The following is a 16609-nucleotide window of genomic DNA, read 5'->3' as shown; positions in this document are numbered from 1 at the left end:
AAAATCAGGCAGAAGGGATCACTGCAATGCACGGGCAGCATGGGGGTGGCCATGGCAAACACCCTCTGTCCAGTAAGGCAGGAGCAGCCAGGAGCATCATCTCCCCTGAACAGCCATCCCTGTGGAAGCCACCCCAATCTCGTCCTTGTCTTTCAGCTGTTCTCAGCAGAGCACAGCATAGCTGGGTAAGATGACTATGCTTGCAGTACTTGAGAAAAACTAGTGTCCCATGCTGCCTACTGTTGCTCAAGAGCATGATCTGGCCAGCTCAGTATTAGCTACAGAAAGAACAAATGGGAAAGGGGACAAAAACACCCTTGAGCAAAGCAATCAAATAAAAGGGGTAAGGGCAGGAAGGTTTGGACTTTTCAGCTGGGCCATCACCCGTTCTGCAGTGGATGAAGACCTCCTTCCTCCTCCCCTCACACCATCATATGCCCCACTCCGTGTTTGACCTGCTGGGACAGGGGGGACAGTTAATGTCCTTGTGGTGCCCAGGACAGGACCAACCATTCCCTGACCCCCTCTGCCTGCTCTCTCCTGCCCCTGTCCCCCAACATTAAAGTGCTGTTCTAACCTGAAAAGCAGATTTGCCCCTTCTCTGCTCAGCAGTGCTGTGGTCTCTCTGTGCCCACTCTTGGGACAGGCTGATTTTAAGAGGAAGACTCGACCAGTCCTCACTCTGCAGAGCTGACACTGACACTGGTCTCAGATCTGGAGTCACTTCTGGGTTGGGCAGTGTCAGCAAAAGGGGAGAAGATCGATAAGTACACTCCAAAGAGCAGGGTCACTTGTGCAACCCCCCTCCAGCCCCAAATGCAGCCTGGGGCCACACTGCCGGACAGCCACAGGTGTTCCAGCAACAGGAAGAGGTGTAGGGCAGCAGGGGCAGTGACACACAACCACACCAGTCCCTGGAATGGGCTTTGTGGCCATTCTGTTGAGAGGCAAACCTCTGTGTGCTGCTGCTTTTTGTGCCAGACCAGGCTGTGGCACCTGCCAGGGTGTGACATCAATAGAATGCGCAAAAGTGGAGTTTAGGGTTCAGGTTGAGGCACAGACATGATAACAATGCAAGGTCACATGTATTACTTCTGGAATTCAAGGCAATTGATCCATCTCACAAATATTTCCTCCAACCCCAATGCCAGGATTTGAATTCTTGGAGAAAATGTAGATCCTGGAGCAGTAGTCTGGGGCCACCTCAGGGCATGTTCTTTCCCTGCTTCATGTGATCTCACACAGGAAGGCTCTAATGGCTTCCCAAGAACCAGGGACTTTCCAGCACGAAATGTGGAACAGATACCTAAAGAGTGTATGTCTCATTACTGAGACAAGACCCCCACGGGGGTGCCCAGATCTTGCTATCTCAGCAACCAAGTCAGTGCTGCTGAGGAGAAGGCACAGAGGTCCTGGATCGGAAGCATATCACATATTAGATGGAGGTTGATATGCTGGGCAAAACAGAGACAGGGCAAAAACTTCAGGGATTGCCAGAAGAGGGGGAGAAAGGCCTGGGAGCACCTTAAAGCAAAGCATATTAATTATAAAGAACCAAGAGAGGAGGAGAGGGAGGTGCCATACTAAAAGCAGCTGTGCAGCGGGTAGCCCTTGGAAAAGCCCCGGAATGGAGATGAGCAGAGCCAGGCTGCAAATACTCAGATGAGGAAAGAGTCTTTTGTGAAACAGAGATCATGGGAAAGGGGTGGCACCTTCATATGGTCAGGAAACTACCCCTCCAAAACATCTGTGAAACATCACTGTGGTGGTACACAGGCTATGCTAGTGATTTAGTTACAGTTTGGAGTCTCCTGTCCGAGCTTGGAGCCTTTGGGATGCACATCATTCTTTTCTCCTCAAGTCATTTCTTTGCAGCTGCTACGTGTCAGATCCTCACCGGTGTCTGATCCATGAAGTGCAAGGGCAACCTGGCTAATTCATGCCTGCAGGTATGTGATGTGCTGTCCTGGATGAACTGCCAGCAGACTCAGCCCTCACTTCAGCCCTCCTCCCCTAAGGCAAAGCATTTTAACTTCAACGGGATGAATGGGATTTCAGCTCCTGTCTCAATGAGGGTCTCAGCCTAGTCTGTGACATTTTGCAACCGCAGTGGGCAAAGGTCTGCAGGGAGAGAATTTTTTTTTGTTGTTAAGTAGCCAACATCTTTGTGAAAAGCAGACAAGATTTCCTTCCACCTCTGTTTGCACACACCATCAGCTGATACAGCCCAGAATCTACCCATGACTTGTTAGCAGCTATAATTTAGTCAAGTTTGATTAAATGTCCATTCCCTGACTCTCTCAGCAGCCCCAATGTGCAAAGTCTGTGGATTGTTCGAGCTCAAGACCCAACTGCTTCTCCTTTCAGTTCTCAAATTCCCTGGTTCAGTCCCAGGTGCATTGGCCAAGATGATGTCCATCATCTCCTCTAAAACAACAAACAGACAAACAAAGGAGATTCTCTCCTTCACACCCCCCTCCAATAAAGTGCCTTCAGCAGCTAAAACCAAATCCCAAATATCGGAGCCTCATAATGACATCGTGAGACTTAGCAAGGCAGCAGCTCCCCTGGTGATTATAACAACACCGGTGCTTGAGAAGAGTCTTCCCTTCAAGGCATCTGGAATTGCTCTTGCAAGATCCATTGTCAAATGAGCTTTTTCCTTTGTTTAAAAATGTCAGCCCAAAGACCCCTGCCAGAGTGGTGGTATAGCCTGCTTGGGTTCACTCTGGCTCCCACAAGGATTCAACAGTCCTCTTTGCCCCTCCTTGTCTCCAGGCTTAATTAGGAAATCATTTATCTTTATTGGCACTCTCTTTCCCCTGCTGCTCTGGCATTATTATTTTTTGCCTTCATTCCAGTGCAGTGAGCTGTATAGGGAAGACCACAGCCCCATTCATTGTGGGTGGGGAATAATCTACAACTGGGAGCCCTACAAGGAAGACCCCAGCAATGAATCTGCTCCGACTGCTGATGCCTGAGGGACTACTGTACAGAAACAGGAGAGGAGGGTATCCCTTGGCTCCACTTACAGGCTAACAATAGGGATTCCTGGTGATACTGAAAGTAGGACACTACTCCCAAGGGAAGTCATATGGTCAGCCTGTCCCAAACTGAACTGCCAACCCTCTGCAAACTAATGATACGCCTACTTCATCACCCCAGCAATCTCCCTTGGTAAAAGAGCACACAAAGAGAAGGGGCTGTAAGGACAGCCACAGCTTGGGGACCATCAGGCTCCTGGGCTCCAGCTGAAGATCTGCATGTCCCGGGCTGAGCCCTGAGCACAGCTTCAAGTGAGGGAGGTTCTCTACACCTCCGCAAACAGAAACTCCCTTGGCTTTCTGCACAGCTGGCATTTGACTGTTTGCCAGGATAGTCAGTTCAAAACCCAGCTGAACTTCATGGGAGCCAGTGGCCTCAACCAGAGCACAGATACACTCAGCTGAAAGTGGCATCACTTTGGCAGCTCAGAGGGAGAACCACTCACCAGGCTGTACTTCCACTACCACAGGCAATTCTTTCTGGGTAATTTCTCTAGGTTCCCCATCAACTGTCTTTTATTCAAATGGAGATGGATATAAAATTCCAGCCAATATTTTCTTATACCTTAAAGAGAAGTTTCCCCTTTGCACAAGCCAGGCTTGCCCCAGCCTGTCACTAATTACAGATGGAACATGCAGTTCAGAAAGGAGGAATCAGAATTGTTCCCCTCCCTCCAGCAAATATCCATTGAAAAAAAAAAACCAACCCTGACTCCTTTGCCTGATGGCACCAGAAGTTTTGCTGATAAGTTTAAAAACAAGAGGGAAGATGATTGATGGAAAAGGTAATGAGCTGACATGCAGTTAAATGCTCCTCTCCTCCTTACAACACATACATCCCTTATTTTTAAAGAGATCTCCTATTCTAGGGATCAGATGAAAACCTGATCATAAAATAAAAGGACTTCAGTCACGCCTTCCAGAGACCTCAAGGTTCTTTAAACACCCGGAGAGGAAAGCCAGGAATGAGTCACAGAGGCCAACCATGCTCTTCGTGTCTCCCACCCCATGCCTCTGCATGCTAGAGGTCACAGAGTTGCAGACAGATTGCAATGCGGAGCAGTGCCCAGCTCTTCCAGGGGCTCACAGGGCCAAGGAAAACACCAGGGACAATGCCTCCACATCCTGGAGGGCTCCCTTTGCCTGGCTCCAGCAGAAAATTCTAGTAGGTCTTTGGGTTACACTTTTAAAGAAATTATTCTGTTCTTGTGGTCAGGTCCTGTGTAGTCTGAGAAGCTTTTTGCCTTCTCTGTGGAGGTCCCTCCCCAGTGCTCCATTTCTGGCCCTCTGGAACCCCCACTCCAAACTGAAAGGAAGCGCAGAGGATTATCTGGAGACCAGTGTTATCTCTGAAGTGGAGCCAGGTGTATAAACCCCATCAGTCTTGAATTAATCATTGTAGAGTAAGATTTTCTCTGAGAGCTTTAGTTTAGGATGATTATCCTTCCCTGGAGTCCTCTCCTAACATGCTGGAAGCAATGATTTACACCCATATCCCATGTCCCTCTATTGAACTCGGCCCCACCAGCTACCTAATGAAGACATCAAAGTCACAAGGGCTACCTGGACCCTCAGCTGCACTGAGCAACTTTTAGTGTTTGCTCCATGCAGTCAAGACCAGAGGGAGGCAGGTCCAATGCCAGTGGACATTCTGCCTCAAGGTGTTTTCAGAACTGAGACCCAGCAAACCCAGTGGAGAGGATAAAGGTGGTAGTGCCAGACCAGGTGTGTGCAGACCTGCTTGGAGAAGTGTCCCTGCACTGCTGACTGCTTAACAAGGGCAAAATGCCCAGCGAGGGGTTATCACCTCTGAACTGTCCCACAGAATCATTAAGGTTGGAAAAGAACTCCTTAACCCAGCACTGCCAAGGCCACCACTAATCCACGTCCCCAAGTGCCAAATCTACACATTTTTGAGCACTTCCAGGGATGGTGTATCCACCACTTCACTGGGCAGCCTGTTTCAATTCCTGGTCACCACTTTGGTGAAGAAATCTTCCCTAACATCCAACCTAATGCTTCCCTCCTTGGCACAACTTGAGGCCATTTCCTCTTGTCCCTGCTCAACAGCTGCTTGAGCCCAGTCTCCATAGCCTGGTCCCACCACAATACAGGTAATCTCTTGACTTAGCAACACATTTTAATGGCAGCAGGGAGAAGAAGCTGGGCTGAAAAGTGATTCTAGGGATGCTTTGGGCTTACACCTTTCCTGCTGGTGGAGCCCCAGACACTGCAGGAGGCAGGTGCTCAGCTTTCCTTAAAATGTTTTTCCTTGGCTTGTTTTGCCAGCAGGAAGCCCTTCCAGCACACACACATATCTTTGGCCTGTCACTGGAAGGCTGAGAGCCAAAATGTTGCTATGGAAACTGGTAAATGCAAAATTATGACTTGACAGCAGTGTCCTGAGGAAAGAAGATCAACCTTCTTCCATATGTTTCTGTCCCTGGCCCAGGGAGTGTGTGTCCCCTCTGCACTGCTGTGGGTGGGATGCCCTCCTGTCCCTGCTTTGTGCTGGGCATGGGGTGCCAGGAGGCACAGAAGGACTGTGATATCTGGGAATGCAGCAGGGAGATTCTTCCCTGCTGGGTGTTTGGTGTGGGGCTGATTGCTCTGTAGCTCTGCAGGAAGTGTCTCCCCAGCACCCTGCCTGCCCTGTAGGGATGCAGTGTCCACATGGCATAGAATCATAGAATCAGTTGGGTTGGAAGAGACTTCTGAGATCATCAAGTCCAACCCTTGATCCAACTCCATTTTGATTACCAGATCATGGCACTCAGTGCCACATCCAGTCTCACCTTAAAAACCTCCAGGGTTGGAGAATCCACCCCCTCTCTGGGCAGGCCATTCCAATGCTTGACCACTTTCTCTGTAAAGAACTTCTTCCTGATAATCCAACCTAAACCTCCCCTGGCAGAGCTTGAGCCCGTGGCCTCTTGTCCTATTGCTGAGTGCCTGGGAGAAGAGACCAAACCCCACCTGGCTACAACATCCTTTCAAGTAGTTGTAGAGAGTGATAAGGTCTCCACTGAGCCTCCTCTTCTCCAGGCTGAACACCCCCAGCTCCCTCAGCCTCTCCCCACAGCACTTGTGCTCCAGTCCCTTCTCCAGCCTCGTTGCTCTTCTCTGGCCCCGCTCCAGCCCATCAAGATCTTTCCTGAACTTCCCTGGACAGGCTTCCCATGCCAAGCTACAGGAGCGCACGCAGACATCTCTCCAAGGCATCCCAGCTCCAGAATCTACCAGTAAACAAGCAAGGCCATGAGGCTGACAAGGGTCACAAAAACACTGAAGGCAGCAGAGGAGAGAGACAGGCACAGCTATGCCCTAACTCTGCTGTCTGTGAGCCCAGACAGCCCTTGCTGAGCAGATGTCATGCAGTCATCCTGGATCTGCTGGTGCTTCTAGCACTGACCACTCTGTCTCAGCCCCAAACAGCCACAAACCTTACAGATATTATGAAGGAGATCAACCATCCTGGATGTGACTCTGAAATCAAACCCAAGAGAACTGAAATTAAGTTAGAGCAATTGCCCCATTGAAGCACTGACTGATTTTTCTAACTGATTTTTAGTGGCTTTTAATTTTAAAAATTGCTACTCTATCAAGTCCATAATTACCTGTTTTCTACACACTGATACAATAAATGCTAGCAAAGAATTAGTTTCAAGTTTTCCAAGGGGTCAGGCAGTTGCAAGCTGACTGCTGCTGGCTGGGTCAGGGTATATGAATGTAAGCATAAGTCATGATTATGGGATAAATTTAAGGTACATCATATGTAAATATTTGGTCTTGAAAATTACCAACATGGATCCATTTAAATCAGTTCCCAGGGAGAAGCCCTTAGCTTAGTCACTGGGACCTCTTTCTCCAGGTGTTTTAGCACTGCTTGAATGAGGTGGTTCTAAAGATTGACACTCACTGAGAGCAGTCACCCCAGAGCTTTGCTTGCTTGGGGAGTTTGGAGCAGCTGTGATGGAGCTTTCCCTGGGTACAGCAATCCAAGAATTTGCACAAAACAAGGTTTCTACAGCTGACTGTGGTCTCTTATCAGACAGTATTGTGATATACTCCTGCATCTCAGTCCTGGAATGTCCAGAGAAGAGAAGACTGAGAGGAGATCTCATCAATCCATACAAGTATCTCCAAGGGGTGTCACGAGGATGGTGCCAGACTCTTTTTAGTGGTGCCCAGCACTGGACAAGGAATAATGGCCATTAGTTAAAATATAAGAAGTTCCATCACAACATGAGGAAGAACTTCATGTTGAGGGTGTCAGGTATTTCAAGCCCACCTCGACGCAGTGCTGTGTAACCTGCTCCCGCTGATCCTGCCTTAGCAGGGGGTTTGGACTGAATGACCCTGAGATTAGCTCAGTTGGTTAAAACTTGGTTGGAACAAAGCCAAGGTCATGGGTTCAATCCCCTGTGTGGGCCATTGACTTAAGAGTTGGACTCGATGATCCTTGTGGGTCCTTCCAACTCAGAATAGTCTGTCATTCAGTCTGTCTGTCATCTCCAGAGGTCCCTTGCTGAACTATTCTGTGATTCTGTGACCCTTGTTGTTGCCTGAGATGTTCTGGTGTTTATCTAAATTCAGAAGGGAACAAACCAATTCCTCCCACAGGCCTGGGGGTGGGTGGTGAGGCAACTGCTGAGTTTGGATAACTTCTGCATCCAACCCCCTAATCCCAGAGCAGGAGTCCTCCAGGTAACCTGAGCTGCCTACAACCAGCCTAGTGCTGGCAGGGAAAGCCTGATCTCCCCAGGTTGCTGCAGGTATCCAATGACACTCTTACTCAAGGAGAGCCTCATCTACCCTGTGCATCACCTGCTTCTCTCTCCACTCCTCTCTGAGGACACTGGGCACCTTGCTTGCTCTCCCAGGCATGGTAAATGTGCTGAGCATGGGCCTGTAGCTCTGAGGAAGCTCCTCAATGCTGCTCAGCAGTGACTTGGGGAACGCAGCAGCATTTCCAGCCAGACAATCCCTGGACCCACACACTCAGTGAGAAGAGGCAGAACAGCCCCATGTCATACTTACTTCCCATTTCCATACTTGATCCTGATGTCTTTGCTCTTCTTCAGCTCCTTGCCATCTTTAAACCATTTGTAGGATGGCTGAGGGTTTCCAGCAGTCGCCTCACATTTCAGGGAAATCTTCTCACCGACATGAACGTTTGGGCTTTTCAGTTTCTTCAGTTTGGGAGCAACAGCTGCAAAGAGAGAAATGAGACACTTTAAAACCTGCCTCTGTCAGAGGCTGCACACACAGCAGGAGCCCACCGAGCCCCCTTCCCTGGGAAAAGCACCTTCTGCTTCCACTGCTGCGTAATGATGGAGAGAAGCTGCCCAGGGGAAGCCAACACAGACAGGGAAGGAACGGGGAGTCTGAAATGTCCATGTGGGGAACAGAGGGACCCCCTGGGTCTGGGGGCTCCATACAACCAGCTTTGATGGCTCCACAGGTGTCCCTACTCACACAGACAGGACCTCCATGTCTCCTGCCAGCTCAGAGCTTTGCTGAGCTCTCCAGGCTCTCCCACCAGCTTCTCAGAGACTACTTTCCCCTGCACCCTTCCATTGCTGCTGCTGATTGCCAACACCTACATGACCTCTGTAACCGCTGCCAATCCCAGAGCCCCACCAGCCCCAGCCAGAATGCCTTGCAGGTCATAGGGAGAGGTCCTCTGTTCCCCAGCAATGTGGCATGGATGTTCCATGCCTGCTGCAAAGACCTACAGTCACTCAGTACCCCAGAATCAGCAGTGCTGAGAGGGGCTGTGATGAAAACCTGCAAGTATAAAGGATGAGAAGGGAAAGGACAGCCATTCTTCAGGGTGCAAGCAGAAAAGTGAAAGAATATAGGTATTTAAAATGGTCTGAAGCCAGCAGAGTCAGGCTGGCCAACAGCCTTTGAGTCTGGAGCCTGGCTCTGTGTGTGAGTGTTTCAGAGAGGTGATTTTTCCATGCACCTGGAACATCAGACAGAGAGGGAGACACTTCTTATCAATCTCTGCCAGGCTTTATATTAAACCTGACAAGAAAGGATTAGCAGGCTTGCAATTTTTCTTTTAACTGACAGCTCTGCACTCTTCTAGCTCCTATTTTCATTCTCAGTGTTAATCTTAAAAAAGAAAACAGCAGCTTGCTGGTTTTGCCTTGAGAATATTGGTACCAATGGTTTCCTTGTCTAAGACGAGTTACAGATAGAGCTTTTCCTCTGTCTAATATGCACAAACCACCTTCTAATTGCCTTGTGCATTCTGATCTTGCGATATGGCAGAGCACTCAAAGGTGGAGGAACTGAGTGGGTTTATTAGAGCAATCACTATTTTACAGACCTTTGTGTGTATCTCCTTGTTCTTCATGCCAAGCTCAGTTGTCATAGGTTGGTATTATTTAAAGACTTATTTCACCAAAGGGGATCTTATACAAGATAAAAAGCACAGTGATCATCAGGCTCCTGTGGTAGCAAATTCACAAGACTCTCATATTCCTCAAGGGAATGAGAATCTAAATTGTCCTTAATCAGAAAGATACAAACACAGACAGAAATAGAACAGTTTGGGGTAACAGGAATTAGTCAATCAAAGCTCACAATGAAAGAAAGGCAAACCCAGAGCCATGGGTGGGTAACACAGGAGGTCTGGTCCCAAGCACATCAGACCCTCCATTGCAGCCCTGCTGGTGCCACAGCAAAGGAGCAAGCTGAAGATCCAGGAGTGCAAAGGAAGCAAGTTTAACACACCAAGGGAAAGACAATAAATAAACAGAACAATAAACCCTACCAAATATTCTTCCCAGCTGTTGTTTTCACATGCCCAAGCCCCTCTGCAGGCTCCCTAGAAACCCATGCCACAGGCAGCAGGATGGGGAGGGCTGTACATGTGCTTGGTAGGATAAAGGGGAAGGGCTTTAAGCTGCAGGAGGATAGATTTAGATTAGATATGAAGAATAAATTCTTCCCTGTGAGGGTGGTGAGACCCTGGCACAGGTTACCCAGGGAAGCTGTGGCTGCTCCATCCCTGGAAATGTCCAAGGCCAGGTTGGACGGGGCTTGCAGCAATCTGGTCTAGTGGAAGGTGTCCCTGGCCATTGCAGGAGGTAGAATGAGATAAGCTCTAAGGCTTTTAAGGTTGATCCAACCCAACCCATTCCATGATTCTAATGGGACAGGGACAGTAGAAAAAGCACTTGGTCAGCTGCAGGCAATAACTGCAGGCTGCACACTGACATCTGACACTGCTTCCCAGGTCACTGTGCTTTGGCACAGAGAGGCTTCTGACCAAAAATTGTATCAGCTTTCCACAAGTTTCAGGAATTTTGTGAAAATCCAAGGTGTCAGGGGTTTTTTAAAGCCCATATCCCTGATCCTTGCCTGGAAATGGGTTGCCCAGAAGAGCCGGAATGCAGTGAATGGAGAAGAGAGCTGGTCTCTTCTCAGAACATTGTGCCAGAAAGGTAAACAGGACCTTGCTTTTATAGGGGTCATTTGGGGGCATAGAGAAATAGAGTCTATCAAATATTTATTCTGTCTGAACGTGTTTGCTTCTATTGTACCCCGAGGTCACCCCATCCCATGCCAACAGTATCCATATGCTTTAAATACTGGGAAAGTTTTGACCTTGGCATGGGCGCATCTGCTTCATATTATTTTCAGCCTTGTGGTCGTCAGAACTATGAAGCAGGCAGCATGTCCTGAGAGAAAGGTGTGGCAACCCTGCCCCTCTCCCCCAAAATGCTGACAAGAACAGGGCAAATCCCAGAAACCTGGAGACTATGTAAGGAGATGGCCAAGGACAGGCAAGAAGTCTTCCAAGATCTCCATTGCCTAGTTCCTCCCCACCAATGTGAACCACATCTCACCCAAATCTCTGCACCTCTTGCACCTTTTGCTCTTGGCCAACAGTGATTCCAGGACATTCTTAAACAGGCAGGTCCAAAGAGACACATGCCAAGGGTGGCAGAGGTGCATCCAACACTCGCACATTGCATCCCATCCCTCCAGCAGAGAGTCCTGCCGAGATAAAGGGAGGAGAACACCTTTCCTCCTCAATCTGCATGTCTTTGGTGTCTCACTACAGGAGGGAAAGAGACAGTGCATTCAGCTCCAAGCCACATTTTGTGAACTGTAAAGCTCCAGTTGAATCAGACCAGACAGTGAAAGGGGAATCCAGAAATATTCAGGACTGTGTCTGTGCACAAAGAAGCAGAACTGACACGCAGCACATCTGTGCCATCACTGCTGCTCTGCAGTGTGGCTTGTGCTTGGACAGCAGCGTGGGAAGAGCAGGCAGAGCCCCAGGCCTGGGAAACAACATCCAGAGCCCCAAATCTGGGACACAACATCCAGAGCCCCACAGTGGGACACAGCATCCAGAGCCCCAAATCTGGGACACAACATCCAGAGCCCCACACTGGGACACAACATCCAGAGCCCCAAATCTGGGACACAACATCCAGAGCCCCACACTGGGACACAGCATCCAGAGCCCCATCCCTGGGACACAACATCCAGAGCCCCAAACCTGGGACACAGCATCCAGAGCCCCAAATCTGGGACACAGCATCCAGAGCCCCACACTGGGACACAGCATCCAGAGCCCCAAATCTGGGACACAACATCCAGAGCCCCACAGTGGGACACAGCATCCAGAGCCCCACACTGGGACACAACATCCAGAGCCCCACACTGGGACACAGCATCCAGAGCCCCAAATCTGGGACACAACATCCAGAGCCCCACACTGGGACACAGTATCCAGAGCCCCACACTGGGACACAACATCCAGAGCCCCACACTGGGACACAGCATCCAGAGCCCCACACTGGGACACAACATCCAGAGCCCCACACTGGGACACAGCATCCAGAGCCCCACACTGGGACACAGCATCCAGAGCCCCAAATCTGGGACACAACATCCAGAGCCCCACAGTGGGACACAGCATCCAGAGCCCCACACTGGGACACAACATCCAGAGCCCCACACTGGGACACAGCATGCAGAGCCCCAAATCTGGGACACAACATCCAGAGCCCCACACTGGGACACAGTATCCAGAGCCCCACACTGGGACACAACATCCAGAGCCCCACACTGGGACACAGCATCCAGAGCCCCACACTGGGACACAACATCCAGAGCCCCACACTGGGACACAGCATCCAGAGCCCCACACTGGGACACAGCATCCAGAGTCATGCTCTGGTCAAAAGGGAAGCCCAGACTTGGTCTCCGGGAAGGGCTTCTCTGGACTGGAAAGCCTCATTTTGTAATTCCTGCATCTTTCAGAAAAACACAGAAGCCCTCATTTAGAGCCATTAACTGCTGATGACTCTGCTTAATTCCAGCCAAAGACTTTCCTCTGGTATTTACTTGCATTGTTTAAACTGCAGCCCTTATTCATAGCCCGAACTTCTCTAACTCTGGCTTCCAGCCAAGAGAGATCTCTGCCTTTCTCTGGTAAATTTGAACCCCATCTAGCAACCAGAAACCCCTTCCCTTTTTAGGTACTTGTAAACTATGACTGAATCGCCTTTCAACCTTTTCCAACAGTAAACTAAAGTAGCATGAGAGGCCCAAGCAACACATGGAGTGCTAATACTGGAGTGTGTCAAAGTTTTACATTTTGGTTCATTTTCAGCTTTCAACTCATTTCTCATCTCTGCTCTGTCCAAATGACAGAGTGGCAGCTCAGAAAACCATTCAAATAGATGTAAGAATCTTAAAAGTGCCCCTTTTTATTTAGTGCTCTGAACATTTTGGGTCATTTTGATGTCCTCCTTGCTTGGCACTTTTTCAAACACAGTGGAAAACAAAGTCACTGGTTTCATCCATATCAAAATAAGATCCTATCCCAGTCAAACAGCCTCAGGTGCATACCAAGGAGGGTCTAGGTCCAATTTTTCCATGATTCCACCAATTCCCAGCTTCCCAGCCACTTCAGAGGTTACTGCTGCTCAGGTGGGACCAGAGCTAAAACACTGACCCAGGGTCACCCAAGTCACCCCATGATTCTGGCACAGACTGAGCTGAAGCTGCTGTTTCAGCTTTTCATCACCTGGATCTCATGGAACTGCTCTGCCAGCTCATGGCCTCCTCCAAGCTGAGCTCCCCCTGCCTATGGGTTCACCAAAACAGGGAGGAGGGTTTTGGCTGTGCTTGCCAGACTGAAGGTACAGGTTAGAATCTGCATCTCTGGTATATTTGAATTCCTGTCAACTCCTCCTTTATCCAAATTTGATTCTCTTCTCCATGGAATGAAGAACCACCACCCTCACAATGCCTGAGGTGTTGGACAGAAGGACCAGCTGCATTCCAGGGAATTTTTCTAATAGGCAACCACACTGAGGGTATGTTGTGCTGAAGAAAGGAGGGCTGCATCTTGGTAGAGCTGAGATCAGCCATAAATACTGATTTTCTACAGGTTTCTGCTCACTCCAAGGTCAGGTGAAACCCCAGCAACTGTCAGATTCCAGCCTACACTAGCTGTGCAAGCTGTAAGAATTAATCCTAAAATATGCCAGGACCAGGATAGATTTTCTAAACTGTTTTAAGAGACATATTTGACTAATAGACCTTTGCAGGAGAGGTTTGTCCTCTGATAGCAACTGCTGTCAATTCACCACACTCTCACAGGGAGAAGAGGGTTACAAAAGTCTGAACCACTGAGCTCTGAGCTACGTGATACGAGTTGTTTGAACCTCCACCATAAAAGGACTTACATGTATACACCGCTTTAATTAATTCACTTTTGATTACACTTGATATAACACTGAAGTACCTTGATGATAACAACACCTCTTTTACTTCTGGTACCTGCAATATGCCTGCAAGCACCTCAGAGCCTCAGCTCAAAGCATCATTAATCATCCACGGGCAGAGTGCCCAGAGTCCAACAATGGAGCGGTGACAAAACCACATCCCACCCACAGAGCATCCTACATAAACAACCCTTCAGCAGCAAAAAGCAGGAGCAGCCATCCTGGGAAAGGTGCTCTGTGAGCTCTGTAACAGCCAGCAATGCCAGACACAGACAGTGCTTCCCAAGCCGTGGGGAATCATCTGGAGCGGACAATCTACAGACGAATCTGGGATCTCCAGACAACTGATGTCAGGAGATGTGGCTTATCCTCCCAGCCTCCCCCAAAGGGTGCAGTGTGAACCAGTGGAGGTTCCCCACACTCTCTGGCATATGGAGGGTGGCAAAGTGTTTATGTAGGTGGATCTGGAGGACTGGGGGAACAGGATCCTTCTATGTCTCTCTGAGCAGCTGAGGGAGAAGGCAGCTTAGCTTGAATTCCCTTGGACATGGAAAAGGGAGGCTGAATGGGGGAGATTGAAGGAGAGTTAAGACCTACAGTTCACAGGTGATGCCTTGATACACCCATAAGCAGACCGATGGCTTTCTGCACACTCTCTCCACCCAACTACAATCATGTCAGGACACCCCTCCTCTGCCAGAAGGGGAGTGAAGATGCACAAGTGCTCTCCTGGAAATTGGCTTTTGTGTTTCTCAGTCTGCCCAAGCCACTGGTCCCAGGAAAATGGGAGAGGAGAAGCTGCAGGTCCAGCAGTGTCTCCATGAGTCTGAGCTCACAGTTCTCAATAGAGAAGTCTGGGCAGCCAGATGATGCTACAGGCACAGTCCTTGGGGCTTCCAGGATCCTCGTCACTGAAGGACAAGGTCTGGAGGCACAACACCTGGTCAAGCCAGGTCTTGAAGGCTGCTATTCCCTGAGCTACTTCTGGAAAGTCCCCACAACTTTGCTGTTCAAAGTCTCACCTGCAGGAGCACAAGCCTTCCCTTTTACATAGGGCACCTCAGACGTGAGAGTTGCAACGTTCCCTCAGCTGGAGAACTCCAGAATTCATCTTTGCATGCAAAATACTTTGCAGCTCCAAATTCAAACAGAAACATTTGCAAAGGTAGTGACTCCTAACCAAAACTGGTTTTGCACATTTCTGTCATCTCTACCACATGGTGAGGACACATGTTCCTGGCACAAGGTATCACCCTGCAGGCTGGGACACCAGCCATGCCTTTGGGGTCAGCATGCTCTTCACTGGGCTGATACATCTCACTCCTTGGCTGATGCAGTCCCACTGCTTCTGGTGTGTTTGCTGTCCACTGATTTAATCAGAGGTGATGCTCCTTTGGCTTGGGTTTTACTTGGCCTTTATTTGACAAAGGGACAAGCCTGAACCTCAGCAGTAGCAGCAGCAGATCCCGACCCCCTGGACTTTCTGAACATTTCAATACTGGCTGCAAATGCCAACCTGTCAAAGAAGGCACCTGCTCTGAAGAAAGCTCCCTTGTGCCAGAAGGAATGGAAACATGGGATGCACTTGAAAAAAGCCTCACTTATCACACCCAGTGTTTGTCCTCCTTTTTTCTAGGTTTTTACAGAGAGGGAAAAAAACCAGTCCCTGCTGTGCACCAAGGCAGGCTGGGGCATCTGCAGCTCAACTCCAAATGGAATTCAACTCCTTGGTGGCAGGGTCAGAAGAATTCCTTGGAGTCTGTGCCCCTCCAATGACTCTGGAAGTAACAAGTCTGTATTTAAGTAAAGCTGTAGAACAACCCTGGCTTTGCTCCATGGATGGCCACAATGCCCCCAGACTGCACACAGTCCAGAGCCTGCAGGAGAGAACCTTGGTGTCACACTGACACATTGCCCCATACCAGCCTCACCAGTGCTTAACTACAGGCACCAAACCCAGAATATTAAATATAATGTAATATCTGTAATATGCTTTATGCTTCAGGAAGCTTATGTTTAAGTTTATGCCAAAAGGGCACCAGACATTCTCATGACAGAATTTGCAGCAGCTCCCTCAGATCTCAGGGTGCTGGGCAGGGTCACATGGAAGGCAAACAACAATGTCAGATTTAAATTTCCATGGGGCAGCATTTTGCTGTAGCCACTATTAGGCTTTTTAATTAACAGGTAGCCATGTTTCAATATGATCAGTGATCATGAAATCATGGAACCATAGAATGGTTTGGGCTGGAAGGGACATTAAAGTTCATTCAGCTCCACCCCCTGCCATGGGCAGGGACACCTCCCACCAGCCCAGGTTGCTCCAAGCCCCATCCAACCTGGCCTTGGACACTTCCAGGGATGGGGCAGCCACAGCTTCTCTGAGCAACCTGTGCCAGGGCCTCATCACACTCAGATAGCAGGAACTCCACTGTGGGAACCAGCACTAGACAATGTGGCTCATGTTGGGCATTTATATCTCACCTCCACTGTCAGGTCTATCTGTGCAGTTACTGCAAAGAACAGGTTTCAGCAAGGACTGATAACCCAAAGCTCTCCAAGGACACAGGAGATGCACTCCATGCCTGGCAGGCACCTTGCTGCTGTGCCCTTCCCACAGAGGTACACCAGCAGCAGAGGCTCACTGTTGTGTTCCTGGGTGACAGAGGTGCCACTCTGACAGCCCCAGACACAAGTATGACAATGTAGGAGCCACTCCTCCAGGTCCCAGAGGGTCTTCTGAGAACATTCACCCAGCTGACTCACAGGACACACAGCAATGTGAGAAAGACACAGATG

General features: G+C 49.3%; 1 protein-coding gene across 2 annotated transcripts in view; it reads right to left on the bottom strand.

Annotated features, from left to right (window-relative positions):
• The window catches only part of NRG2 (neuregulin 2), a 165372-nt gene that overhangs the window by 52874 nt on the left and 95889 nt on the right, over positions 1-16609 (bottom strand). For both annotated transcript variants that reach the window (XM_071570275.1, XM_071570276.1), the window contains exon 2: positions 8085-8256. In XM_071570275.1, the coding sequence (XP_071426376.1) occupies positions 8085-8256 (172 nt within the window). The remainder of the gene's footprint in view (positions 1-8084; positions 8257-16609) is intronic.

Source organism: Pithys albifrons, chromosome 15, assembly GCF_047495875.1.
Source record: "Pithys albifrons albifrons isolate INPA30051 chromosome 15, PitAlb_v1, whole genome shotgun sequence".
NCBI lineage: Eukaryota > Metazoa > Chordata > Aves > Passeriformes > Thamnophilidae > Pithys > Pithys albifrons.
The sequence above is the reverse complement of the archived record's forward strand: the minus strand, read 5'-3'. Positions and strand labels throughout refer to the sequence as shown.